Source organism: Trachemys scripta, unplaced genomic scaffold, assembly GCF_013100865.1.
Source record: "Trachemys scripta elegans isolate TJP31775 unplaced genomic scaffold, CAS_Tse_1.0 scaffold_71, whole genome shotgun sequence".
NCBI classification, from domain to species: domain Eukaryota; kingdom Metazoa; phylum Chordata; order Testudines; family Emydidae; genus Trachemys; species Trachemys scripta.
The window spans coordinates 1-26332 of NW_023260557.1; the positions used below are offsets into that span (position 1 = coordinate 1).

Genomic DNA, 26332 nt, shown 5'->3' on the forward strand with positions numbered 1-26332 from the left:
GGGGGGCCGAGTGCCTGCGCTCCCCAGCACCTTCCGGCACTCAGCGGGCGAGAGCCATGGTCCCCACGTGGCCCTTGTAGCACGCAGTGTGTCTGGCGCCCCGGTCCCGGGCGCCCCGTCCTATGGCGCTGCCCTCACTGGCTGGAGAAGAGCAACGGAGCCAGGCACCTGCCAGTGTCTCTGCCTCCTGCCCAGTAAGCCCTGATCTGGCAGTGGGGTGGGGCAGGGAAAGGAGAGGCAGTCACCCCGTCCCTTCCTGTGGGGCGTTCCTCTTCCAACCACAGCTGGCTGGGGGACCCTGGGCAAGTCCCTCCCCGGCTGGAACCCGGGGCTGATGCTCCGGCCCTGCCCCAGCTGCTGGTGCAGAGCGCTGAGCCTTGCTGTAGCCCTGTGGCACTGGCTAGCCTGCCATGAGCTAGTGCCCACAGGCCCCCAGTGTGTGTGCCATTGCCCCCCAGCCCTGCTTTGTATGGTCTCTTCCCTGCAGGCTGCCCAGGGAGGCTGAGTGCTCCCACGCAATGGAGTGGTGGCAGGCCGGCTGCTTTGCTGTTTGCCTCACCCCGTGGCTACCCCTGCTGCCACCAGTCCTCACCCACTGCCTGCTCTAGTTCCACTGTCCTGCTGATGGTCGGGTGCCCAGCGAGGCCGGACTGCCGCGTGGGAGCAGCTGGCAGCTGCTTGGAGTGTGATGAACACTGTTGAAGTGCAGCTAGCTCTGGGGAGGAGGGCTGCCACCAGCTGTGCACGAGAATGTGGCTGGGCCCTGAGCCATGGCAGTAAGGCAGAAGGTTTATTTGGATGACAGGAATACAGTCCAAGACAGGTCTTGCAGGCACAGACAACAGGGACCCCCTCAGTTAGGTCCATCTTGGGGTCCCCGGGCATCCCAGCCCAGCCCCCCTTGGGAGGTCAGAGCCATCTCTGCCCCCCAGCCCTCTCTCCCTGCCTGCTTCCAGCACTCTCCTTTCAGCGACCCCTCCCACAGCCTTGTTCAGTTTCCCGGGCTCAGGAGTCGCCTCCCCTTCAACCCCTTCCTGGGTTCTCATGTTACACACTCAGGTATGCGCCCTCGGGCAGATCCCATCCTGCAATGCAGACCATCCTAGTCACACTCCCCTGTCAGCATTCACAGACCACAGTGAGAACAGGCCCAGTTCGTCACATCGGGGCTAAGGGGAGATGTGGGCGGGGCTCCTGGCGGGGGCGGAGCTAAGGGGAGAGATCGGGGCGGGGCTCCTGGAGGGGGAGGGGCTAAGGGGAGATGTGGGCGGGGCTCCTGGCGGGGGCGGAGCTAAGGGGAGAGGTGCCCCCCCATGTCACTAAGCATCACCTGGGCCAGGAGGACCCTGCCGAGTGGGATGGGGGTCCTGGGACCCATTTAGGGCTCTGAGGGACTTAGAGACTCTGGGCTGGGAGCCGGCGGTTGGGGCCCGTGGTCCCTGCCGATCCACTGCAGCTCACCAACCTGCTCGTGCTCGGCTCAGACTGATCACAAGTAACGGGAAACCCAGAGGGGGACACGGAGACTCTCAGCCGAGCTGCCTTTCAGAGACCGCCCCCAGCCACGGGAAAAGAGAGGGGGTCTTGAGCCCTTGAGCCCTGCTCAGGAACCCCAGTTTGCTCTAGAACCCATCAAACAGACAAGAAATAAACACCCTCTACAACAAAGGAACCCTAAACCCACTCCAAGAGAGTCTGACCCCGTCCTTCCCCCATTAAACCCCAGTTTTTAGCCATTTAGATGTCACAGCATTGCTGGTAACCTAGAGGCTCACCCGTTTCGTTGCTTATGGAGCCAAACTCATTGCACACGCGAGCGGCTCCTTGCATTTCTCCATTTCCCCCAACCTCCCATTCTCCTCTCTTCAGGGACCCCTTGCAATCTCTCCCCACTCCCTCCTTCGTACCCGGGGGTCTGGGTGCCCTCCCTTCCCTCATTGTCCATCTGATACATGGAAGGGGCTCTTCACGCCTCCCTCCTCCCATGCCCCTCATATCAGGGTTCCCTTTCCCACCTGCCAGGCATGTTGTGCACCCCCATTCCTCCCACTATTCTTATTTCTTTTCTTTCTGCTCTGCTAACCAGATGCCAGGGGCTCTATGACCCCACATTTCTCCCCTTTGGGTTTCCCCCCCCTAGTTTTTCCCAAAATCAACAGGGTTCTGCTCATCGATGCTTAGAACATTCCCTGAACCTTCGGAATTGATCAGATGTGGTATTCAAAAGTTATTGCATTACAGCCAGAGAAAGGCCCTCGAGTCGCTTCACGAGGCCAATAAGCCTCTTGGGTAAGGGACTACGTTGTCTGGGGCTTCCAGCAAACCTATGCAGCACCGACAGCAGCTTTTCCATCCAACTGGAGTTGTGAGCATTAAGCTTCTCTGCAGAACAGGCCAGTAGTGTTGGAGAATGGACTCCAGGATGGGACAGGATGGTAGGGTGACACTGAGGGAATAGGTTCTGTGACAGACAAAGCTTCTCCATCTCTAACTACTGTGTCCCTGCCTAGAGATGAGGCTCTGGGAACAGCCTTTCCCACCTGGCCTCAGGCCTTTCTGAAGCAGCTTTTTTCCACACTTAGGGCAGCTTTCTTAATTCTTCAGAATACATTTCTTCTCCCTGCATGACCCGGGCCAGTCCTTGGTACCAGCAGGGACACCCTACATCCTTATCTCACTAAGGAAACAAAACCAAAATACGCCAGAAACCTCTTCTGCAGCAGCAGGTCACATCCTTGCTGTGACAGGCCGCAGGACTGTGGCCTGCTCAGGTGCATGGGCCTGGGGAATTCTTGACTGCAGGTGCCTGGGACTGGGTGGGGGTTGCTATTTTGATTGTCCAGGGCAGGGGGGTGAGATCAAGGCAGCAGAAGCTGTTCGGCAGCGGGAGGGGGAAGAAACCTGCCCAGGGATGGTGCTCTCTGGGGCTCTGGGCACAATCTGGGCTAAATCCTTTCATGACAGCAGCAAAGACACTAAAGAAACCTACTTTTAAAAGGACCAGACAAAATTTCTGAGTTCAGGAGCTCCAGGTGTCCCCCAGAAAAAACGGGGAGGCAGGTAGTGACCAGATACTATGGTGATGGGTGCACTATAAACAACAGGTAGATTAGACAATTATGGTGATGGTGGCTACTCCATCGTTAAGGATGCAGCAGTGTTCTCATTATATAATATTAATGCTTTCCTCACTCCCGGGAGGTACTCAGGGACAGTGGCTATGTCTTGTCTTTTCTTTTCAACACATCATTTTGAATTCCCCTGTTTGTATGACAGACAGTGCAAATCCTTCTTGCCGACTCCTGGACTGCTCTGGGGGAAGGAGCAGGTATCTCACGTGCGGAGACACAGCCAAATGGCAGCTCGTCTGCTGCTGGTATTCACAAAGAAGGTGACATGACAAGCATTAGAGAGTAGAATTTATTGAATCCAACCCTACAGCGCAGTATTGCAGGCAGAGCCCAGCAAATATAAAAAGGTCACTCGTGTGTGTGTGCGTGCGTGCCCGTGTGTGTGTGTGTGTGCGCCTGTGTGTGTGTGTGTGTGCGCACGTGTGAGTGTGCAGCAACACAGCAGCAGGGGAGAGTCAGTGCATCACTGTGAAGTACTCAGAGGCAGAAGCGATCGTATTGCCAAGACTCCACCTATGGGAAACGGGAACGGACGAAGGTGGAATCAGTCAGCGCTTGACTCCGGAAGGCAGAATGCTTGTAACAGAGAGTTCCTGTACATACTGGAGCAGAGCATTGTCCCCTCTAGCCAGGGCCGGCTCCAGGCACCAGCTTAACAAGCAGGTGCTTGGGGCGGCCAAGGGAGAGGGGCGGCACCTGCAGCAATTTGAGGGCGGCAGGTCCCTCACTCCCTCTAGGAGCAAAGGACCTGCCGCTGAACTGCCGCCGTCGATCACGGCTTTTTTTTGGTTGTTCTTTTATTTGGGGTGGCAGAAATGCTGGAGCCGGCCCTGCCTCTAGCCTGATATCCCGCTTCCTGCCGCACCGGCGCCGACCCTCAGGCCCATAGAGCCCGTTATTCCCATCGGCTCCAGCATCCTGCCTCCTGGTGTGCAGCCCAGAACCTCTATTCCAGGCTCCTCTTCCAGCAACGGCTTATGCCTGTTAGCTCACAGCGGCATACAACCCCCACAATGCACCTGGTCAATCATGAAAATTGTCTGGAATTTTGCATATTTTGTTTCTTATAGAACAATCACCAGGACAAGGCTGGTGTGGTGCCTGGGCCTGCCCTCCCTTGCACGGTCGAACTCGAGGGTACCGGTTATACTGCAGGTGCTTGGAAAGCAATGCAGAGGTGGGGGCCGACGCCTGTCACAGAGCAGGGCTCGAGCAGTCCCCATGTGATGGCTGGGAAGCAAACAGTGGAACAACTCTGTCTAGTTCTTGTGTGGGGTTTTCCCCCTGAGCACTCTTTGTAGACATTGGGAGTGAAGCTTCACCCCCCCGGTTCACCCCCTCATCAGAGGGACAAGGCCACACTGCTAACAATAAACCCGCTGGCTCCTGGGTTCCAGCCCCATTTCCACTCCACTAGCCCACGCTGCCTCAACTCGGACAAATGCATTACAGAGGGGACAAAACTACCTACCCCCGGGGCCCCCTGCGTCGTCTGTCTTCTGAGTGCCAAGCCAGCCGGTCCTGAGCAAAGACAAGGAAAGGGAGCAATTACCTGCCATCAGCTCTTCCTAGTCATCTACCCCCCTCTCGGGGGCCATCAGCTCTCGTTCTTCCTGGTCCCCCTGGTTGCGATCCCTCGTGGACAGCACGAAGGCCGGCGCAGCCTTCTCGACGTGGATCCCTCTGCTGCTGAAGTAGCTCTGCAGGGCACTTAGGAACTGTGGGGGAAACCAGGCCTGAGTCAGCGGGTGCATTAACCACCTGGGTCCTGGTAAGTGCTGGAGCCTGCTCCACAGGGCCTGCTGGGAGCTGCTCTCAGGCCTGGGGCGAAGGGGCTGGACCCCAAGCTCACCACCAGGTGCACGAGGCGGAACAGCTCCTGGCTCTGCAAGGCTGCTGGGCGTGAGCAACTCAGGCCCACAAACCCACTTCCCGGGCCTTAGCCTCACTGGCGCTCACAGCCCCCTGGAACAGCCAGCCCCAGGGCTCCGGTACCTCTGCCCCTCGGCGTACGCGGGGCTGCGCGGCCCGGAGGCTTCCGCTTGCTCCTTCTCTGTCCAGCAGCGGCAGCCGGGGAGAACGTTCCCAAGGGGCAGCAGCTCTGGGCTTGAGGTGCCATCTGGGGGGGGTCTGTTCTCATTCAGTCTGAAGGGGCTGGCCCGTTCCGATCCCGGGGCACCCGCCTCACCTGCTCTGTCTGGCTGAGAGCCAGGCGGACGGGACGCTTAGGGCTGTGCTGAGCTCAGAGCGCTCTCACCGTAGGACGTGGGCACGGGCCCCCGGCCGCCTCACAAGGGGACCCTGCAGGGAGCAGCAGACGGGCTCCTTGCGGAGTCAGGCTGAGGAGCTGTATCTGCTCCCAGCGTGAGGGCGACAGGCCACGGCCTTGCCCTTGTGTCTCGTACAGACACACGTGTTAGCCACGTGACCCTTTGCTTTTAGGCCCTCATTGAGCCTGGACTCCCCGGGAGGGGGCTTTGCCTGCTCTCCCCCAGACAATGCCTCCCGCAGACCGGGAGCCGGGCTGGCCCTGCAGGACCCGCCGTGGCATGAGTCACCGTGGTGAGAGCGAATTCATCTGGCACCGGTATTGTGGTTCATTAGTGAGGCCCTAATGGGCACTTGAAGTGAAGCCTCCTGTACAGCACGCGGCTCCAGAGATGGCAGAGAAAGCCCAGAGGCCCCTCTCAAGAGCTTGGCTAATGTAAACTCAGCCCAGAGGTATTTCGCTATCTCCCCACTTCCTTTGATCCCAGCCGCCCCCTCCCCAAGCCTGTGTTATGGAAAAGAAAGAGACTCTCCCCCCCATATAATAGCTACAAGGGAGACGCGATCAGTTATTCATCAAAAGCCGTTCCACACCCCCGCCTTGGGGGTAGCGAGAGCCGCTTCCAGCCCAGCTCAGCTCCCACGTCGTGGGAATGCCATGTGCCAACAGCCTCAGCCCCCCGATGTAGGAGAGAGACCACCCCCCAGCTCACCAGTCCCCCAGCCCCCCAGCTCACCAGTCCCCCAGTCCCCCAGCTCACCAGCCCCCCCAGCCCCCCAGCTCACCAGCTCTCTGTTCTGCGGCAGGTCCAGCTGGCTCCATCTCTCACTCTGCAGGGATCTGTTCTGAACCCAGCCCTGCACCAGCAGGGACAGGAGACCCAGGAAGGTGACTTGAAGCATCAGGTTCATCTCTGGAAGTAGCCTCAGCTGACTGTAACAGAAGAGAACTTGCCATGTCACGGCCCCCGGGGGCCCTCAGCCCAGGGCTGGCCTGGAGCAGCAGCAGCACCCCCCTGGGGGGGGCCCGGGAGTGCACCGGGGCAGGGAAAAGCCTTTGGCACCGAAAGCTTCCCACGGCCAGAGTGGGGCAGGGCTGAGTTGGAGGAGTAACAACAGCGCTTCGCCCTGCGCCAGCACCTCCCCTGCTGGGATACCCAGCCCCAGCCATGGATGAACAGCTCCCTGGGAGGCTCTCGTGGGCCAATACCGTCTTCGCTGGTGCACAGGAGGGAGAGGGACTGGCCCATGGTCACACAGCCAAGCCCCTGCCCTGGCCACTGCTCCAGACAGACAGGACAGAGTGAACCAAACCGAGGGCAGAAAGAGCCCCAGGCCCTCTCCAGGCCACCCACGGGCCTGGCTCTTCACAGGCACTGTCCACACGGGAGTCAGCCCTGACGTGGGAGAGGTTTGTTCCACGGGGCTGGGACCGAAATGCAGCGTGGCCAGAGAGATGGGGCAGCGTGTTTTCAGCTGGATGACCTGGGCGGTTACTGGAGTGAACCTCAGGGCGTGTCCCACACAACCCATAGACCTGGGCTGCGGGGCTCGTGCTGTGACTTGACATTGTGGCTCGGGCTGGAGCCTGGGGTGGGGTGGGGGGCATTAATGGCAGGTCGTTTTCTGCCAAGCATGAATTCCGTCCTCAGTGGCAGCGGCTTTGCAGAGAGCGGGAGACGGTGAGCAGCCCTGCATGGACAGGGTGTGGATAGTGGCTATCCCCCTGGCCGGTCCGCTGCCTAACAGGGGTGGGGGGGGCTCCCTGGTTTTTTCATTATCCTCCTCCCGCGGCTGCTTGTGGGACCTACCTGCTTCTGCCTTTCCTGCCTGTGGGCATTGCTCTCAGCAGGGCAGCTCGCCCCAGCTCTGCGGCTGAACACCCTGCAGGAAGGTCATCCCAGTGACGTGATTTGTGTGAGGGGCTGCAGAGGCTCTGCTGAATTATTATTAGTTCTCAGCAACTCGTCCTGAAGCCTTTTAGTGGGAAAAAGTCCTAAAGTTTCCTAAGCAGAGAGTCTTTGCTAACCCTGCTGCCAGCCGACAGGTTCACCTCTGGGGGGCCCTGGATGGCAAGCGGCTTGCTTTGATTTAAACAGTGGTGAGAAGGATGGGGGCCATAAGACAGCCGTGAGTTAGCCCCGAAAAGAAGCCAGGTGTCTCTGTCCCCCCTGTAATTTGAGCACCGCTGCGGGGTTGATAGAGCCGGTCCCAGGAGTCCCTCCTCCCTCCTTTCCTAGGGGAGCGTGGGACTCAGGTGCGCTCTGTCCCCTTTACAAATGGGGAACACAAAGAGGGCACTTACCTCTGCTGTTCCCTGGCACTTGCGGTCCTGGCTGCTGATTGAAGTGTCAGGCAGGCAGCGCATCCCCTCCTTATATACAGCCCCCGTTCCCGGTGGGTACGTCAGAAAACAGGGAGCCATCCAGCTGCCGCCCGCTGCTCAGGGAGGTGGTGGGTGGACACGTATTGTTAGCCAAGCAAGTTGTGTTGGCCTTTGGGAGGACAGAGACGGGGAGGTCTTGCAGTTCACCTTCCCCCCTCAGGCTGAATAGGAGCTGGTCACAGGCTCCTTCACTGAGCCGGGCGGCCGGAAAACGTGAGCGCCCAGTCCCCTGGCCTGGGGAAATCAGCCGCTCAGTGTCCCTGCAACGTGCCCATGCCCAGAGAGCTCCGAGATGGGCTTTGTAAGGTAGGTGCAGGTCGTCACTGCCCTGTGCAGCGTGGCACCAGAGGGACCCAGGCGCTCTGGGTGGCTGCACTCGTCTCCACACCCCGAGCAACTTCGGTGCTTGTGAAAGTGAGGAGCCCACAAGTGCTAGCAGGAGCCAGGCACGGCCGGGCAGAGACTGTGCAAGCTACCCACCCCCGGCTCTGCCGGTGCCCCTCAATCCCAACCCGCAGCCCCCTGTTAGCCCAGCCCTGGGGTCCCACCCCCGGCTCTGCCGGTGCCCCTCAATCCCGACCCGCAGCCCCCTGTTAGCCCAGGCCTGGGGTCCCACCCCCGGCTCTGCCGGTGCCCCTCAATCCCGACCCGCAGCCCCGTTATCCCAGCCCTGGGGTCCCACCCCCGGCTCTGCCGGTGCCCCTCAATCCTGACCCGCAGACCGCTGTTAGCCCAGCCCTGGGCTCCCCCTTCCCCATAGTTCTGCCAATGGACTTCGTTTATGCAAACATGTAGCAAACCCGCTCCCATTGATTCAGGCCCAGGGCAGCGTGAGCCCTTTCTCGCGGCTTCAGTCCCACCGTACCAGTCCCATGGGGAGGGGGCTGGTTACATCTGTATTGCTGTAGGGAGCCTGAGCCTTTGAATGGTGGTGGCTCTGGGGTGGAGCTGCTGCCCCTGCCCTCCCTGCCCGCCCGCAGCAGGGGCGGAGGCAGGCGTGGGCACCCAACACACCTGGGAAGGTTGTTCTGCGGGAGAAACGCCCTGGGCCCGGGTTCGGGCCCCACAACAGACGAACAATAAGAAAAGCAGGAGAGCGCCCCTGGGCCAGATCCTGCCCCTGCTGGGGGTGGGGCTGAGAGCAGGGGAACAGCCTCTTCTGCCCACCCCCCAGACCCTGCGCTCTGCTTATGGAAACCCAGCCCCCCCCGACCCCTGAACTGGGGGGACTCGCTGGCCTGGGGGATGCAGGCGCTCAGACTGGTCCCTCGGGCCTAGCAACCCCTCGCCCTTTGTTGCTGCCCTTGGCGGCTCTGAAGCTGCCTGGCTCAGCTCTGCCCAGCTGGTCGAGGGCAGGTTGTTTGTTTCCATTGTCCCCTCCCACGGGCTGAATCACGCAGCACTAGCTGCTCCGGCGGCTCGCATGCAGCAGCCTCTTGTCTCAGAGACGAACAAGTGGGGCTGGGACACTCTGGCTCCTTCAGGGGAGCCGCTGGAGCAGGGTGCGAATTCGCCTGCAGCGGCTCACGCACCCATTGTCCCTTTGCTGGGCTGCACAGCGAGTCTGGCTGAGCCCAGCAGCAGGGTTTGCACAGCTTAGCCTGGTCCTGCCTGCAACAGGAGAGCGCTGTCTGCCGGGACAGGGCTGGGACTGGGCCGGGCGTTAACGAGGCACCAGGCAGGACTTTCAGTGCTTGGCACTGAGGCGCATGGAGGTGAAGGAGGGACTGGTGAATATCCCTCCCCGCCCCCGCTGATAGGTGAGTCACATAACACAGCTTCCTCCCACACCTCTCTGCCTCAAGGACCCCGGTGACTCCGGCCCCTCTCGGCAAGTGGGAAGATGGAAGTGCCAGGGCAGGAGGCCAGGGCCAGGGGTGAGCTAGGAATGCAGCTGGCCAGAGCCTCACTGCAGAGGCGGAAGCGGACGTGGAATGGGGCCAACACCGTGCTCGGTTAGCGCCAGCCCCAGCCTGCGGTGCCCGGCTCACCGGAGTGTAATGCACCTGCCTGGCTGGCTTTAGGATAACGCACCCGCCCGTCCGCTGGACGTGCCGGCCCGGGGCTGGTCTAACGCTCCCGCCCGTCCGCTGCACGTGCCGGCCCGGGGCTGGTCTAACGCACCCGCCCGTCCGCTGGACGTGCCGGCCCGGGGCTGGTCTAACGCACCCGCCCGTCCGCTGGACGTGCCGGCCTGGGGCTGGTCTAACGCACCTGCCTGGCAGCAGAACACGCCAACAATGCCCAGACATGACACCGCCGCTTTGCAGCTGCAGGTGCCGGAGCTGCCAGGGGAATGCCCCCACCCCCGCGCCCCCGGCCTGCTGATGTGTTTGCTCTGATGCCTGTGACAGGCTGAACTACAGGGGCTGGTGCCAGGCAACAGTCGCTCGGCCTCCGGGAAGCGGGACCCACTGGGGTAAATTCTGAATCATCCCAGGACATGAGCCCTGGGCCCCTGCGCTGCCTTCCCTGAGCCACTTCTGACCCCACAGCCCCACAACGAGGAGCCCCAGCCCCATGGAGCGGCCAGGCCAGAGTCAGCCGCTCTGAGCTCATCTCAGAACCGGGGCTCACGAGTCTGTTTCTCACATGCCCAGTAATAAGCAGCATCTATTGCTGGAGCACCTGCCATGCAGCGGAGCCCTGGGGGGTTTGCTGACTCCAGAGATGCAGCTACTACTGGGGTGGGGCAAAGCGGCCATTCTGCACCCAGGGCACAGCACCAGATTCCTTAGGCGGGGACGCCGATAGTGACTGCTCCAGCCTTGGTGCGAGAGGAGCTGATACCGCTGGGCTGGGCTGGGCTGGGCGGTGGCTCCCACACCATGAGGAAGCGCGACAGGATCTTCAGAGCCCAGGTGTGGTGAGGACCCGGCTGTAACAGCTCCTCTGACAGAAGGCAGCTCCAGCAGCAACCCCTGCTGGGCTGCCAGTCACGCCGCCCCCAGGCTGCGTCTCGCCCGCTCGGTGCCGGGATGTGGCCCGGGTCCATATTCAGCACCTGAGCGTCTAGCCCTTCTGGTGCTGAAGAAAATCATGACAGCTGCCTGTGTCTGCAGAGAGCCTGAACCAATAGCTCAGCGAGGGGTGAGCTCCCCCCTGGCCCTCCGTGGGGTGGTTCACTCCGAATCTCAGCCATGACACATCGCTGGAAGCATCGCGGAGCCCAGTCGCAGAGGGGGCGGGTGTGGGGGGGATTGAAACCCATGTGGGGGCAGATGGGAGCTGCCATGGGGAAGGACGGGCAGAGAGAAGGAATGACACGCAGAACAGGGGGCTTGGAGAAGGGAGAGAAGCAGCGAGAGCAGGAGTTTAATGGAGGGAGATTGATGCTGGACAGGACAGTCTGGTTCTGGGGCATGGGAAAGGGCACTTCTCCCCTCGAACCTGCCACGGGCGCCAGCCCCGCTCAGCTGGGGGTGGGGGGGCTAGGAGCGTTTAGTCCCACACATATGGCCCAGCCCTCAGGCCCTAAGGAGAAATGAAATACAGCCCTCTGCACCTCCCTGTTCCACTCCTGTGCCCTGCACCACGCTGGGGGGATGAGCCCAGTGGGGAGACCAGTGCCTGCAGCACCAGCCCCCCGCTGCAACCTGGGGGGGGTCTCCCATGGGGGGGCACAGAGAGACCAGGGGGCTCTGAGGGAGCAGAGGAGACAGCAGCTAATGCTGAGGCCCCTCCGGCAGCGTGCTTCGCGCTGGTGAGCTGCTGCTCCAAGCTGACTGGCGCGTGAAGGTGGCTGTGCCCACTGGGCTCGGTGCCATGCCTAAGGGCCGGGATTCCTCACACCCCCGTCGGGGCAACAGGTATCGCCCAGCGGCTGCTGGCACAGGTGGAAATGCTCCTTACTTTAAATGCCCTGGCATGGCCTCGTCTTCATGCCCTGCTCCAGAAGGCAAGAGGGCAGGACCTCAGCTCGGCAGGGGAGACTCTCTGACCTGCATTTCGGGGACCGGGTTTAACGTAGAGACCAGCAAACTACAGCTCACAGTGGGAGAGCAGCAAGGGCTGGGAGTGCCAGAACCCCCCCACGGCCAAGCCAGGCCCAGCGCTGCCCCAGGTTGCCGTGGGGGCTGGAGTGGCTGGTGGGTTTTGCTGGCAGTGGGTGGAGGCATGAGTCTCCCACGCCTGCTGGGGAGGCGCATGGGGATGGCCCGGAGTCCCCTTCAGTTCGCCGCAGCGATTGTGGCACTTAACAAGGTGTCCTGGGGTCCCAGCCCCATCCACCCCCACGGTAGGCCCAACCTGAGCAGTGTGCGCTGCCCCAGCCCCACCCCACATACCCCCCTTGCAGCAGCCCCCCAGGGCAGTGCAGACTGCAGGGCGTAGCGCTGGGGTGGATGGAGCCAGGAGCCATGCAGGGAGCAGACACATTTATTGGAGCTCCGTGGCAGGGTCGTATTCCCACCGGGGGGGAGCACAGGCCCCCCTACAAACTCAGGCAACACAGGGGCTGCTTCACGCTGAACCTGCCCCTCGCTCTGGGACAGCCGTGCTGCTCCCCCTCACGCCTGGTCGCCCTGGGCCTCGCCCGCAGAGAACACGAACTTGTGCATGGCGCGGACGTACTCCGAGCCGTCGGGGCTCGTTAGCTTGAGCCGGGTGAGCGGCATGAAGAACTGGGTGGTGAAAGAGCGCAGAGGGGGGCAGGGGGCGCAGATGGCTTCCAGGAACACCTGGGGAAAGCAGAGAGGGGGTGTGTCAGCGACAGCTCCAAGCCGGCGGTAAGACAGGGGACCCCTTGGGGGCTGGGGACCCCCTTGCTGACGGGAAGAGCAGGGCCGCGTCAGCATTACAGGACCATAGACCTGCCTGGGCCTGTACGGACCCCACCCCTGCCCGGGGAGCAGCCCCCTATGGGCAGAGAGGGCTGGGCCGGGCTCCCTGCCCCTATGCTCCCCTGGAAAAGGGGGGCAGGGATAGGCCCCAGCTGGCAGGGTGAGGTCAGGGGGTGGCTGCACCGATCACCGCTGACTCATGGCTCTTCTCCCCAGGGCTAGATAGCGCTCTGCCGGGACCGCTCCGTGGCAGTCTGGCTGCTCTCAGCCCCTGGCCCGGCCCCGCTCCCCTGGGCAGAGAAGCAGGGAGCCGGGAGCGACCTGCAGGACCTCCTCGGTGTCCTGGGCCACGTCGCGGAAGAGGTTCTGGCAGTGCTGGAGGTACTGGCTGTACAGGGCGCGGGTCTGTGGGTCCAGGCCTTGCAGTGCGCTGCCCGCGGCGTCCGTCCGCTGCAGGTTGGCCAGGAAGCTCGTATTGACCGGGCCGCACTCGATCAGCGTGACGCTGCAGGAAGAGAGAGCAGAGATGGGGAGTTGCCAGGGGGCAGGTGCCTGGGCAGACGGAGCCAGCATGCCCTGCCCCGCCCAGGGGCAGAGCTCCGAGTGACACCCTACAGGCATGCACAGAGGGGCTTTCACCCCCATGCCTTGGGTACCGGGCATCTTGCGCCAGTTCTGCAATATGGCATCTCTGAGCCTATGGCCCCCAGGAGCTGGGGTGTGTGTGTGTGACGGGGACAGGCTGTGAGGAAGTGGGACTGTTCTTAATGTGTCCTCTGAATACTGGGTGGGTGCCTCAGTTTCTGCCCGACCCTCTGTCGCCTAGCAACTAATGGCCGGGCCCTTTCCCCCTGCAAGGGGATGCTAAAGGTGTGGGAGAACAAAGAGGTCAGGTGACCTCCTGGCCGGGGAAAGAGACAAAGGTCAGAAAGGAGGGGCTGGAGGGGGGGGGTCAGTTTGGAGCTGGCTGGGGACTGGGAGTGAGGGCAGATGGGGGTGTCTGGTGCACGGGACCCCAGGATCGATCCCGCTGAGGGGTCCCATTCGCTGGACCGACAAGCTCTGTTTTAGACCATGTTCCTGTCATCTAATAAACCTCTGTGTTACTGGCTGTCTGAGAGTCACGTCTGACTGCGAAGTGGGAGTGCAGGACCCTCTGGCTTCCCCAGGACCCCGCCGGGGCGGACTCGCTGTGGGAAGCGCATGGAGGGGCATATGCTGAATGCTCCAAGGTCAGACCCTGGAGGTGAAGCCGTGTGAGCTTCTTGCCCTGGAGACAGTCTGCTCCATGGGAAAGGAGGTTCCCCAAAGTCCTGACTGGCTTTGTGGGGAGCAGTTCTAGAGTATCGCCCGGGGACTCCGTGACACAGGCCCAGCGGCAGGGAGCAGGGAGATCACAACCGTTACACGCTAGGGCTGAGGGTGATGGCACGTTGGATGTCTCCAAGCCCCCCTGAATTTCCCCTCCATAGCCGGCCGCGGTGTGAGCGGTGCTGGAACGCTGCCTGCAGGCCTGGGGCGAGCATTGTGTGGAGACGCTGGGGAGGCTACAGGAAAGAGCCACAGAAGCGATTCCTGGGCTGGGGATGATGCCGCACAGAGCCAGGGATCGATCGAGCCCAGGCTGGTGAGCTTCCCAGAACGGCGACTGAGCCGGGACCAGCACAGCGTGGGCGAACCTTCCCGGGGAGAAAATACCTGGTGCTAACGGGCTCCCTAAGCTAGCCGAGAAAGGCAGAACAGGAACCAGCGGCTGGAAGCCGAAGCCAGACAAATTCCAGTTAGAAATAAGGCTGCGGTTTGTAACAGGGCAGGTGATTAACCACTGGAACAAGCTCCCCAGGGCAGTGGTGGTTTCTCTGTCCCCAGGGGTCTGCAGGTCCTGCCTGGCGCCTTTCTGGGCGATGCTTTAGTCAGACCCCAGCTCTTGGGCTCAGGACGGGGGAATTCTCTGGCCTGTGCCATGCAGGAGGCCAGACCAGACAATCTAACGGTCCCTCCTGCCTTAAACTCCAGGAATGGATGAACCCCAGCGATTCGGGTGCTTCCATCCTCTTGCCTGGAACGCCCCCTGCACGGTCAATTGGCTGCAGGATTGTTCTTCCCTTCCTGTCCTAAACTACTGCACAATAGCACCAGGCTACAGCTGCCTCGTTCCACCCCCCTGAGGTGTCTGCAGGGCAGCGAGTGCTAGTGACAGGCGTAAAGCACCTTGCGTGGCCTCAGGCCCGTTCACCGCGAGCTCCCGGCGGTACTCACTGCACGTTGAACTGCTGGAGGATCACAGCCAGGCTCTCACACAGACCTTCCACTGCAAACTTGCTGGCACAGTACACGGCGTTGAAGGGGATCCCTAGGGCACAGCGGGAGGGACGGGTGAGAACCGGCAGGGGGAGCCTGGCCAGCTCCTCCCAGGCAGCCCCCAGGAGCTCAGATGTTATGCTGGGCCCCGCATTTCACCCCCAGGAGGAGGGATTTGCAAGGCCACGTGGGTACCCACAGGCCATGGGGTGTGGGCAGCATCACAGAACACAGGCGTGGCTGTCCTAGTGTGCGCACGTGTGGGGGGATGTATGTGTCTCTCACCTTGCAGCGCCCCCACGCTGCTGGAAATGATGATCTTGCCGGCCTTGCGACGCTTCATGCCGGGCAGAAAGGCCTGGATGGTGCCAATGGTCCCAAACACGTTCACGTCAAAGATGGTCTTCATGGCCTGGAAGGAGCAGGTCTCCAGGGGGCCCATCAGCCCCACCCCGGCATTGCACACTGGCGGGGCACAGCAAGGAGCCGCCGTTAGAGAGGTGCAGGGAAGGGAGCTCCCTGGGGCCCACGCCCCCCACAGCGCCAGCCCCACACATTAAAAAATAATGAGTCAGCCCCCAAAGGGCATGAAATTGGTGTAGAAATCTGAAGCGCAGGGCTCTGGTCACCGGCCTTTGGGGGCCGAGCCCTTAGGGCTACCCTATCCCAGCAGCCACCCCGACACCAGGGCTGGACACTTTCGTCTCTTTTGCAGTGAGAAGCGCGATTCTCGCCCAGTCACAGGGCTCCGGGTGCTGGGGCTTTATGACAAACCCCAGGGACCGCGGGAGCAGCAGGACTGGACATTATCCCCTTCTGAGACGCACGTGTCAGGGGGCAGGGGCCAGTGTGTGGCCACACACTGGCCCTCCCCCCCCTGCTCCGGGGGCCACCCTTTCCTTCAGTGGCTCTGCAGGCTCGGCCCAGGGGGAGCCCCTCGAGGAGCAGGCGAGTGGGGTCTGAGCTGTGCGAACCCCCAGGACCTGTCACACGTGACAGATCTGCCTTGGTGCCCAGCAGGCAGGGAGATGCAGAGGGCTGGCTGGGAACTAGGCCCCCTTCCCAGGGCTGGCTCAGGGGGGAGTGAAGGAAGCTGGCGCAGGGCCGAGGCGCACGGGGCTTGCAGAGACGCCTGGCCGGACCGGCTCACCCAGCACGTCGACGCGCTGCTCCTGCACCTGCTGCGCGGCTGCGGCGAGCGAGAGCGGGTCGGTGACATCCAGCTGCAGGATCTCCAGGGTGCTGGCGTGGCAGCCCCGCACACACTCCAGCAGCCGCTCCTTCTTGGCCAGGTTGCGCATGGTGGCGTAGACTAGGCGAAAACGAGCACCCAGCTTGCTGATTGCAATCCCCCCCAGCCCCTGGGCACTTGGTGGGGGATCTTCTCTGCCTCCAGGGGAGCCCCCCACTCTGGGGAGTACCAAGACCCTCCTGCTACGGGACAAAGGCTTTGCCGGGGATTGCACCATGCAAGTCTCTCCCTAATGTCCCCCCACAGAGATACCTGGAGCCCACTCCCCTTAGACCGAAGGCTCGTTCCGGCCCAGCTCAGCCAAAGGGCCACCTCCCTCCAGGACCATGCGGGCGCAGCGCAAGTGACAGCTCCCCCACCTCCTGGGATGCAGCAGAAGGGGTGATCTCTAGAGAGCCCCATCTGCATGGACCAGGAGCAGCTACTGCCCCCCCAAGTGCTCAGGGCCCCAGCCAGCTCATCGCCAGGCGCTCCTTGTCCTGCCGGACACCACACAGCTCCAAGTCACCTCCTCTCCCGAGGCTGCGACCTGCCCAGGACCATCTGCCCCTCCGGCCCCAGGGAGTTCATTCTGCTGAGATTGCTTGGGAGGGAGTAGCCTGGACCCCAGCATCCCCAGTGCTTTTTCCTAGAGGGCCTGTATTCCTAACGGAGTGTGTCCCGCCGGCCCCACCTTGCCCAGCCCCATAGCATCCCCATCTCCAACCCACAGCCGCTGCTCCCATCACCTGGGGCTGCAGAGCCCGGCTCCTCCCCACCTAAGGAACAGCCCCCCTCCTCCATTGCAGTGGAGCGCACCAGCCGCTGGGTCAGGACCAGCTCCCGCTCGCGGCTGCACAAGCCCTGACAGTACCTTTAAACCTGCGGGAGGCGTCCGAGGCCAGGCGCACGGCCAGCCCCAGGCCGATCCCCGAGGAGCAGCCTGTAATGAGCACCACGGTCTTCTCCATCGCTGGCTCCGGCTCGGAGACAGAGCACCCAACGCAGCTGCAACTCCTGGGGCCTGGAGGCAGTGAGGGGCTGTGGGCTCCGCTATTTTGTCTACTTTCTTATCTCAAGGCTGGGCTCTTCCCCGTCCCGCCTCCACCCTCGGCAGAGCTTCCCTTTTCCTTCGCTCTCCACTCGGGGAGATAAGATTCCAGCAGAGAGGCCATGGCTGAGGCGCCGAGCGGGGAGGGGCATGGTGGGGCAGGGGCAGCCTGTTTGCAGGAGGTGACAAATGGCCTCACCCCAGCCCAGGACACGGGCTTAGGGCTGTGGCAGCCTCAGGCGGCCATGGTGGGCAGTGGGGTGCGGGGTTGATAGGTAGGAATTGGGGCCAGCAGAGCCCTGGGCTCAGCCTGATCCTTTCCCGAGGGGCAGGGCCAGCGCAGGATCGCTCCCTGTGCGCTCGCCATCATTTCATCCAAGCCCCCACTAACGCCGGCGCCCCAGCAAAGGAGCTTCCACTCCTCCCCCTGGAGCCACCAAAGCCCGGCTGCTGCTTCCCTCGGCCACTCGGCCAGTGCCCCTGCCAAAGGAAATTCAGCTGGTTTGGCAAATCCAGGCTGGCTAGCCCTCGCCATCCACCGGGTGCTGACACATGCATTATTTAATCATTTGGTTCCAGTCCCTTTCCAGGGATCGAAGTTGGGCTGACTGGCCTATAGTGCCCTGGCATGTCATTGGTCCCCTTTCTAGAGATGGGGAATGTTAAACCTTTCTCCAGGCTTCTGGGACCTAACTGGAGGGAGGGAGCGACTGGTCCAGGGGCATCCAAAGCCAGGCCCCTGCAGTGGCTCATTTAAGACCCACAAAAGGGTACCTTGGCCAGGCACCTCCAGCCAACTCCACCGGCATGGAGCCCCCTGGGCTCGGAGGGCAGAGCTGAGTCCCACAGCATCAGAACAGCTGGCTGGCTGCAGACAGCCTGTCGGGGATGCGGCCGGCCGTGTTGTGACTGCTGCAGCTGTGAACGCCAGCCCCTGGCTGTTCTCAGAGACCTGCTCCGATTCACAGCTGCCGCTCTCCCTGCCCCGCTGTGCACGGCGCCAAGAGCCACGTCGCCCTCTGCTAAGAACGCCGTGAGGGGATGGGGAAGAGACACCCCAGGCGCGGAATGAATGGATTCCAGGTCTTTAATTGGAAAGTGCTGCCAGTTCAAACCAACGTACACAAGTGTATAAAAATCATTCGGCTAAAAGAGAGACAGTCCCACTGCAGCCCAGCCCCATGCTCCGGCGGCAGCCCTCGCTCCCCAGAGAGGATGGCAGCAACTGGAATTCAGACACATGCCAGCTCGGCTTGGGAGCTCACGTGCTGGTGCGGGAAGGGGGCAAGGCCCAGAAGAGCACTCTGGGTGGAGGAGGGGGAGTGGGGGGGTCCCTGGTGTAAAAATATAACTGTCCTCGTAAAAATATATCCCCAAAGTCTGTTTTTGTTTAGTACAAAGGCACCCAGGGGTACGGAGTGGGGAGCCGGCCCCCAGTCGGACAGGTCCTGGCACTAGGAATAACCCCACGTGGGCGAGTCGCTGTTCTGGGGCAGATCTGCCCCCATTTGAGACCAGCAGAGAGGGTATGTGGGGAGAAGAGTGGGGACAACCCTTGGAACTGCTCCAACACTCAGGGGCTGGGAGGCAGTTTCGGGGGAACAGGAGAAGTTGAGGCAGCACCCCCTAGCCAGGGACAGATGGGAGGTGCGGGCGAGGCAGCGTCTCCTAGCCCTGGCCAGGGGGCGCGATACGCAGGGAGCCGGCTAAAGCCGTTGCAAAGTGCACGCATCAAAGCAGCAGGATTGGAGCTTTGCAATCTCCTGATTTTTGTTCTTTAGCGCCCGGAATAGCAGCGTGTTAACACTCCCCTCCCCGGGCCGAGAGCTTGGGAGGGTCCCGCTGCATTTCCTGCCCCTCAGCCTGTTCCGAAGCGATTCCCTCCTCGGAGCTCCCAAAGCCCTGGAGCTGCCAGTGGTGGGGAAACTGCACTTGGCTTTTTCCAGCCTATAGCAGCGAGGGCATCACCTACAAGGCGGGCACGACCCACATATGCCCATTTCAGGTCTGCAGCCAGCACCATGGTATCCCAGTGTCTGTCCCCGCCCCCGGCTGCGAATCCCATGCCCCGAAGGGATCAGCATTCTCACCCCTCTGTCCCGCCTGCCCCTGCAACAGGCCGCGTCCACCCTCTGCCCCACAATCCGGCTGCCTCCCCCAGACACTGGGATCAGTCTCCAAGCCGCAAGGCTGGCCCGACGGAGACACTGGTCAGGTCAGCGCATCCCAGTGCCCTGAGGCCAGTGCAGGATCAGTCCCTCCAGCCCTTTCCCCGGGAGCTCATTCCCCAGCTCGCTGCGCTGCACTGGCAGGTCCAGCCCGGACCTGCTCCCGCCCACGCGGCGGCGTCGCTCACACGCAGCACAAGGCTCCTGCTCGGTTTCCCTTTGGGTCCAGGGCCTTGGTTCAGGCTCTGGCAGAGGCTTGTGGGGGGAGGGGGGACAGAAGCTGGGGGCACCAACATCTCCGGCGCGGGAGAGACCGGGCCAGCCGCAGAGACGCCACTCCCATCCCCGGAAAGTCCCAGAGCCGCCGGCCCTCACGCAGCCCCCGCCCGGCCGCGCCGCATGGCGTGGGGATAATACTTGAGGAAGATCTTCCTGGCGATCTCCAGCGTGTTGCCGGCCGGCTGGGAGGGGTAGCGCTTGCCGTTGTAGATGAAACCCCTCTCCAGCTGGAAGACGGCCTGGTTGAACTGCTCCTGGTGGAAGGGGGTGCCGGTGTTCAGGCTCTCCACCAGCGCCGAGACAAAGAGGCTCCAGCGCACCCGGTAATAGTCCAGCACCAGCCCCCCAAGCTGCTTGTTGGCGTAGTCCAAGATGTTGCCGCTGGGTCCCCACAGCGTCACCTGGTTGCGGGCATTCAGGTCGTATAGCTCGGCTTCCTTGTCACTGGTGGCTGCAGCCCGAGCCTGCTCCAGCCAGCGGCCCAGCAGGAAGTGGGGGTCACTGGCCAGGAGGGCGTCCAGCTCCGGGAGCAGGTCGTACAGCAGCACCCCGCCGGCAGTCAGCAGCTCCGGCAGCGAGCGGCTCTGGAAGGCCTGCTTGATCTCCAGGTAGTACTCGCTCACCAGCTGCTGCGCGGCCTGCCGGGTCACGTCCACCAGGTCGTAGCGGAAAGTGGGGCTGGCCCCCAGCTCGGCAGCGGCGTCCAGCAGCAGGCGCCAGGCCTCGTAGACGTCGCTCTTGTTGTACCACAGCTCCGTGGCCATGCGCAGGGACGGCCGGCGCACCAGCGGGCTGTGGTTGTGGTTGACGCAGAGCCCCGAGCAGTTGTAGACACTGCGGAGCAGCAGCTGCCAGGCGCCGGCGGCCTCCGCGTTCCTGGCGCCGTAGCGCCGCTGGGCGTAGTTGGCAACCCACTGCTGGAGGTCAAGCGGCTCCTGGCGCCAGCCCAGCTCGCTCATCAGCTCATAGACCATGTCGTTCTGCTCGATGCCCTCTGGGGCCAGGCCGGTGCCCACCAGGCTGGAGTTGGGGAAGCGCCGGGCGTCGAAGGGGCCCCGGTTGATGCTCTCCACCGTGCCGAAGAGGCCGTGGTTGCCGCCGAAGTTGTGCAGCATGCACCAGATGAAGGGCTGCCCGTAGAAGGACTCTGTCCGCTGGTACACGGGCTTGGACTCCGCAAAGAGATCCAGCACGATCATCCTGCCGCTGGGCACGCCGCGCAGCAGGGCCCGCACCTGGGCCGGCTGCCAGAAGTCAGGCTGGTTCTGGAAGAGCCATCCCTGCATGAGCCAGAGCGCGTCGGGGTCGGCTGGGGACAGACACACACAGAGCCGCTAGTGACATAGGACGCGCTGCCCTCCCACGACAGAGCCGCCCACACCCGTCACTCCCTATAAAGCCCTTTGGCTCTGAGCCGTGCCAGCCCAGGGCGTCCGCCTCCCTGCCGACCCCTGGAGCTCCCTGTGTGAAAGGGCCTGGCCTGGTGGCCGCAGTGCCCAGAGCCATACAGCCCAGGCAGGCTCCCCCGTGCACTGCCCTCCTGGTCTCGCCAATGCCCCTGCCCTGCAGAGCCCTCACCACGCCCCTCCTCTGCGGAGGCTGCCAGAGCCTCACAACTGGCCACCCATCCACCGCCTTGAAATGACCAATGCGTACCAGCTGGGCCACCGAGCCAGCGCAGCCTGGGGACGGTCGGAGCTGCAGCCCCGGCTGGGAGGAATCCAGACCAGCCTTGACCCAAAGGTTCCCGGCTCCCCATCTCTGAGCCATCCAAGCCCTTCGCTGCACAGGCCCAGGACGGACTGCGCAGCGAAGGCTCCCCAAGGCAGAGCCCCTTTAGGAGGAGCCTGGGTTCCTGCTCAGGTCCTACCTCCGGTCATGGACCTGAAGACGGCAGCGCTGACCCCCGAGAGGTAGGCAGGGTCGGAGGACAGGGGGCTCATCTCATTGAAGGTGTCCGCGTTGTAGACGTGATCCGTGCCGAACTCTCTGATCAGCTCCTTCAGGAAGAGGGTCCCGATCACTTGGAACATGGGGTCTCCGGGGTCCAGGAGGTAGGCACACGAGTAGGTGCAGTCGAAGTTGCTCCAGCTCCCAAGTCGAGTGACGTTTATTCGAGGGAAAGCCCTACGGCACAGACCAGCAGCCAGGAGTCAGAGGGGGCGTAGGGCTCCCCCAACCCGCCCAGCACTGCAGAGCTCTACACGTGGGTGCATGCCCGGGGAACCTGGCCTAGAGGGGCGTGACAGCGACGAGGGATGTCAATAACTCATTAAAATGATATCATTTAGCCAGTTAACCGTTAACCACGGTCGCTCCCAGTGCGGGGTGGCAGGGCCTGGGGTCCCAACAGCCCAGCATGGCTGGAGCCACTCCAGCTGCCTGCCCGCCGGGGATGGGGTCCCACCTGCCTGCCAGGCTGTGACTGGGGTCCCGCCCCAGCCCAACACGGCCGGGGCTGCTCCAGCCGGCCACCACGGTACACAGGTAAGGTCCGGTTAACGGTAAGCCTAATGCTGACTGGTTAACTGGTTAACCGCTTACATCCCTAACAGCTGTCAGTCCCGTGGGTCTCTGCTGCTTCCACGCACATGTGGCGGAGTCACATTCGGTGGGGAGAGACGCCCATCAGGGAGAATTGGTCTTGCCCAAGCCCCAACCCTGACGCGCTCACACATCTGCATCTACCTCAAGACGCCCCTGGGGACGTGCCCCGCAAACGCCGGCAGCACCGGGATCATTCCCAACGACCGCATCCTCTCCAGGATCCTGTACTGGGAGAAAGGAGGAAAAGCCGGATAAAGGGGGTGCATGGGCTAGGAGACGCAGGGGGCTGCACCACCCATCTCAGGGACAGGCCTGCGCCACGTGAGCGTATCTGTCTGGAGTCTCCAGCCCCCGGTTGGAGCCCCGAACACAGCTCCAAGCCCACGGGCACCAGACAGAGGGGAAAAGCCGCCCGGCTTGGAGCTCAGCACAGGAGCGGCTCTCAGGCCAGAGGGACTGATGGAGACAATACTCAGATCAGTTCAGGGTCTCAGAGCATTTCCTAGGGCCCTTCCCCTGGGAGCTTATCCATGGCCCCTGCATCCTGTGGGCAGCAGGGCGGCACCACACCCCTGGCTCCCACGTGCTTCTCTGGCATTGCCCGCTGAGCTCGGCAGTGTTTGGGAGCTCGGCAGGGAGCGCTGTCGGGGGGGGCGTCTCCACAACATGCAGGCTGGGTGCGCACAGACCCGGCCCCAGCCACGAGCCAAGCGCAGGTACCTGCAAATACAGCTGCTTTAGGTTCCAGGACAGGGGCAAGGGCCCCGCCCAGGTGTGCAGGTTCCCCATGCGGTTCCAGGCGAGGAAGGCAGGCCCGGTGACGTACTCATCTATTTCAGACTGGTTCAGGCCCAAGGACAGATACACCTGGAGCGAACGAGGGGAAGAACACAGGCAGCAACGTCAGCTGCTCCCTCCTGCGGGTCCCAGCTGCTGCCGTCAGGGAGACCCTGCCCTGCTGAGCAGGACGCTCACCCAACTCCGCAGGGCGCGTTCGGCCCGGACGTGCCCAGTGCTGGGAACGCTCCCCTCTGGCCAAGCCCAGCATTTGCAGCCCCGGCTCAGCCGAGACAGCTGTTCTACCTGGCCACACCGAACAGAGACAGCTGTGCTGTTGGTCAGCTGCCCCCCAGCCTGCCAACGTTAGTCAGGCATCGAGGGGCTGGGTCACCCCCCGGACGGCAGCCCTCCCTCCAGAGCGACCTGTTCTGTGCTGTCCCAGGACAATACATTTAACGTGTCTCCCCGAGTCTCCTGAAAAGCCCCAGCTGGGCCCCGCATGCAACACGGCTTCACGAGAGACACCAATCAAATACTCAACCCGCTGCCACACAGCCTCCTGCCCAGTAAACGCCAGCGCCAGGTTGATGCCGTTGAGCGCCATCCAGTCGATCTCTCTCTCCCAGCGAGGCCAGTCCCACCACACGTAGGAGTAACTCTGGGTGCAGACGTTCTGGTAGTAGCGATACCTGGGAGCGGAGAGAACAGATGCTTCAGAGAAAACGCCAGACTCCTGACCCCACCCCGGGAGACCACAGCCAGGTTGGCGCGACTGAAAGAAATCGGGATGCAGGCAGCTCCTCGCAATGGAGCTTAACGTGCCTCCAGGCGTCTTGTCTGCTCCCGGCCAGCGCTGGCCCCGTGCATGCTGGAGAGTTAACTAAGGCAGCCTCTTCCCACGGGGGCAAACGTTATACCCCTAATGCTACACACGGGGACTTGGTTTTTCCAATTGAGACAGTTTTTTGTGCCGATTTCAACATCCCCCTGTGTGTTTTGCAGCTCAAACACCTACAGGTCATGCCAAGCCTAGCAGGGAAACTGACCCGGCTTGCAACAGCCCGAAGGGCCCATCCTCCACATTAGACAGAGAGGAACGGTCATTGTCCAAGACTAATGAAGTGCAAGTAGCACACAGGGCAGCAAGGACCAGGCGCCGAGACCTCCTGCAGCGCTCGATGGTAAGGCAATATCTTTACACGAACAGTTCCCCTTTGTCCCCCTGCTGTTCTTGCGGCTTGGAGGAAGTTTCCAGCTGATCTCAAGATTTCACGGGTTGCTTGACTGTACGGTGATGAACCACGCCAAGCCCCTTCCCCGACCAGCTCGCCTGGATCCAGCTCGGCAGCTAGTGGAAAACACTGCAGGACTTCGCCTTCCAGCTGAAGGAGCACTAAGCAAAGCTTCCTGGCTAGCCGCGCCAGATCACAGGCCGAGCGCCAGGGCGGCTGTGTGGGAAAATGATTGGTGTCCAAGGACCTGCATGTGCAACCCCTCTGCTCCAGAATTCTTCCTTCGCTTTCATGTGGCAAAACCGACCAAGCCACGCAGCCCCTATGCACCTGCCAGGACCTTTGTCAACTTACACGCCAAGGGAAGGGTCCCCTAAGGAGCCCCAGTGGCGGAGCTCATTGGCTCGCTCTTGGCTGGCGTGAGCATGGCGTGTTCGGGACCCAGCCAAGGGCACTAGTGCATACGAGCAGCACAGCAAGGATCCAAGTGACTCTCAGTCAGTGTGGGGGCCACTCCAGGCCAGGGAGACGCTTCCTCTTGCCTGGGAAGGCTGCAAGCAGCTGACTGAAGCTTCCTGTCAAATGGGGAAGTGCCCTTTCTGCAGCAGAATCCGCTGGTCCCGTCCCGGGCCCACCCCAGAGCAGCTGCAGTGAGCAGAACAGATGCTAAAGCCAGACACCCATCATTCTCGCACCCGGGGTTCAGTGATTCAGGACCAAGGACATCCCTGGTGTAAGCGCCATTAACTCCACTCCCTTGCACCAGCCACACACTTGGCCTATGACGTCTAAATTCCAGGTAGGGCCAACATTCAGGACAGACGCGGGGGGTGAGAGAGGCCCCCAGCTGCAGAAACACGCCCAGGCCCTGGCAGACCCAGACTGGTGGTAAATGAACCAAACCTGTCCATGGCATCTCCAGCTGTGCCAGTTCGGGGGGGAGGCTTGTTACATGGAATTCAAGGGCAGGAAGGGCTGGGGAGTTCTCAGCCCCAGGGCTTGGGAAGGGGGGAGTCAGGACCCTGCACCCCTCTTCCTGAGATTCGCCGTGACTCTCAGACAGCCAGTAAAACGGAAGGGTTATTAGATGACAGGAACACAGTCCCAAGCAGAGCGTGTAGGTACAACCGGGACCCCTCAATCAAGTCCTTCTGGGCGGTTTAGGGAGCTTAGACCCCAGCTTGGGGTTCCCTGCGTTCCTCCACCCAGCCCAAGACTGAAAACAAAACCTCCTCCAGGCGCTCTCTCCCCCCTCCCCTCTGCGCTTCCTCTCCTTTGTTCAGTCTCCCGGGCAGAAGGTGTCACTTCTCCCACCCCCCTCCTGGCTCAGGTTACAGCTCAGGTAGCTTCCTTCAAGGGAAGTCCCCCATCCCCAATGCAACCCCCCTGCAACATTCCCAGGTCCAATCCGCCCGCTCCCTGCTCCGTCACAGGAAGCAAACGGGCAAGAGATGATTTCTGAAGTAGCTTCTGGGGGTGAAACCATCACAAGGAACAGCACCCCTGGGTCCCCGCCTGCCCCAGTCACCCCAGCTCGGTACCGGCACCATGTGCAACAGACGCAGAACAAGAGACCCCTCAGCACATGCCACTTGCAGCGCTGGCTTCCCAGGCGCGGTTCCATGCCAGGGGGAAGCCCCCCACATCTGCCCCCCCCCCGGCAGAGTTGGCAATGGACAGCGTGCATGAGCCTGGCATTGCACCTCGCTGCCCAGGCCCCACGTGCACGAAGGCAAGGCCAGAAGCATCCCTCTGCCTTCTGCTGTGCCCCGAGCAGCCCCCGTCCCCCGTCAGACCCTCCCCCTCCCCAGGCTCTGGGAATTCAGGGCCCAGCCCGAGGGATGGGACTCCATGGACCGTTCCTGGCCCAGCTCTGCCTGCAGGAGAGCAGGGGCCGGTCAGCTCCGATCACTGCACCAGGCACCGGCTCCCGCAGGGCACCAGGGCGCCCTGTCACCGGACTCTGCCTCTGGGGGAGGAACGGGGTCTGGCTGAGCCAGCCGGGCCCTGCACCGGGAGAGCCCCGCAGGCTACAGCCCGGGGCAGGGCAGGGCCGGGCGCGGCCTGGCACCGACTCCATGTTCCGGCTCCTGCCCAGGCCTGGGACGCCCGGGGCAGGGTTCCGGGGGGTGGGCAGGCACGGGGGCCCGGGGCTCCAGGGGCAGGGGCCCGCGGGG

At 62.4% G+C, this 26332-nt stretch overlaps 2 protein-coding genes and 1 long non-coding RNA gene across 4 annotated transcripts; all 3 read right to left on the reverse strand.

Moving 5' to 3' along the window:
* Positions 1-3550: 3550 nt before the first annotated feature.
* On the reverse strand, positions 3551-6503 carry LOC117870629. Its single transcript, XR_004644011.1, has 3 exons — positions 6186-6503; positions 4684-4849; positions 3551-3644 (listed from the first exon to the last, which is right to left on the reverse strand). It is a non-coding gene; the product is annotated as an uncharacterized LOC117870629 (long non-coding RNA).
* A 5643-nt stretch (positions 6504-12146) lies between these two features.
* HSD17B1 (hydroxysteroid 17-beta dehydrogenase 1) lies at positions 12147-17177 on the reverse strand. Of its 2 annotated transcripts, none has more exons than XM_034757835.1 (6): positions 16973-17177; positions 16018-16179; positions 15153-15332; positions 14826-14919; positions 12897-13071; positions 12147-12464 (listed from the first exon to the last, which is right to left on the reverse strand). In XM_034757835.1, exons 1-6 carry the CDS (start codon positions 17067-17069, stop codon positions 12294-12296), a joined length of 879 nt encoding a protein of 292 aa, XP_034613726.1. In that variant the 5' UTR covers positions 17070-17177; the 3' UTR covers positions 12147-12293. The 2 variants fall into 2 exon arrangements, with proteins under 2 accessions (XP_034613726.1, XP_034613725.1); XM_034757834.1 differs by having other exon boundaries at positions 12888-13071; positions 16973-17175.
* A 1701-nt stretch (positions 17178-18878) lies between these two features.
* Positions 18879-23608, reverse strand: NAGLU (N-acetyl-alpha-glucosaminidase; the record flags this gene model as incomplete). Its single annotated transcript, XM_034757836.1, is given in 5 exon segments — positions 18879-20905; positions 21467-21723; positions 22285-22370; positions 22864-23010; positions 23465-23608. Coding segments are annotated over 5 exon segments (1770 nt in total). The 3' UTR covers positions 18879-19688.
* Between the last annotated feature and the right edge of the window lie 2724 nt (positions 23609-26332).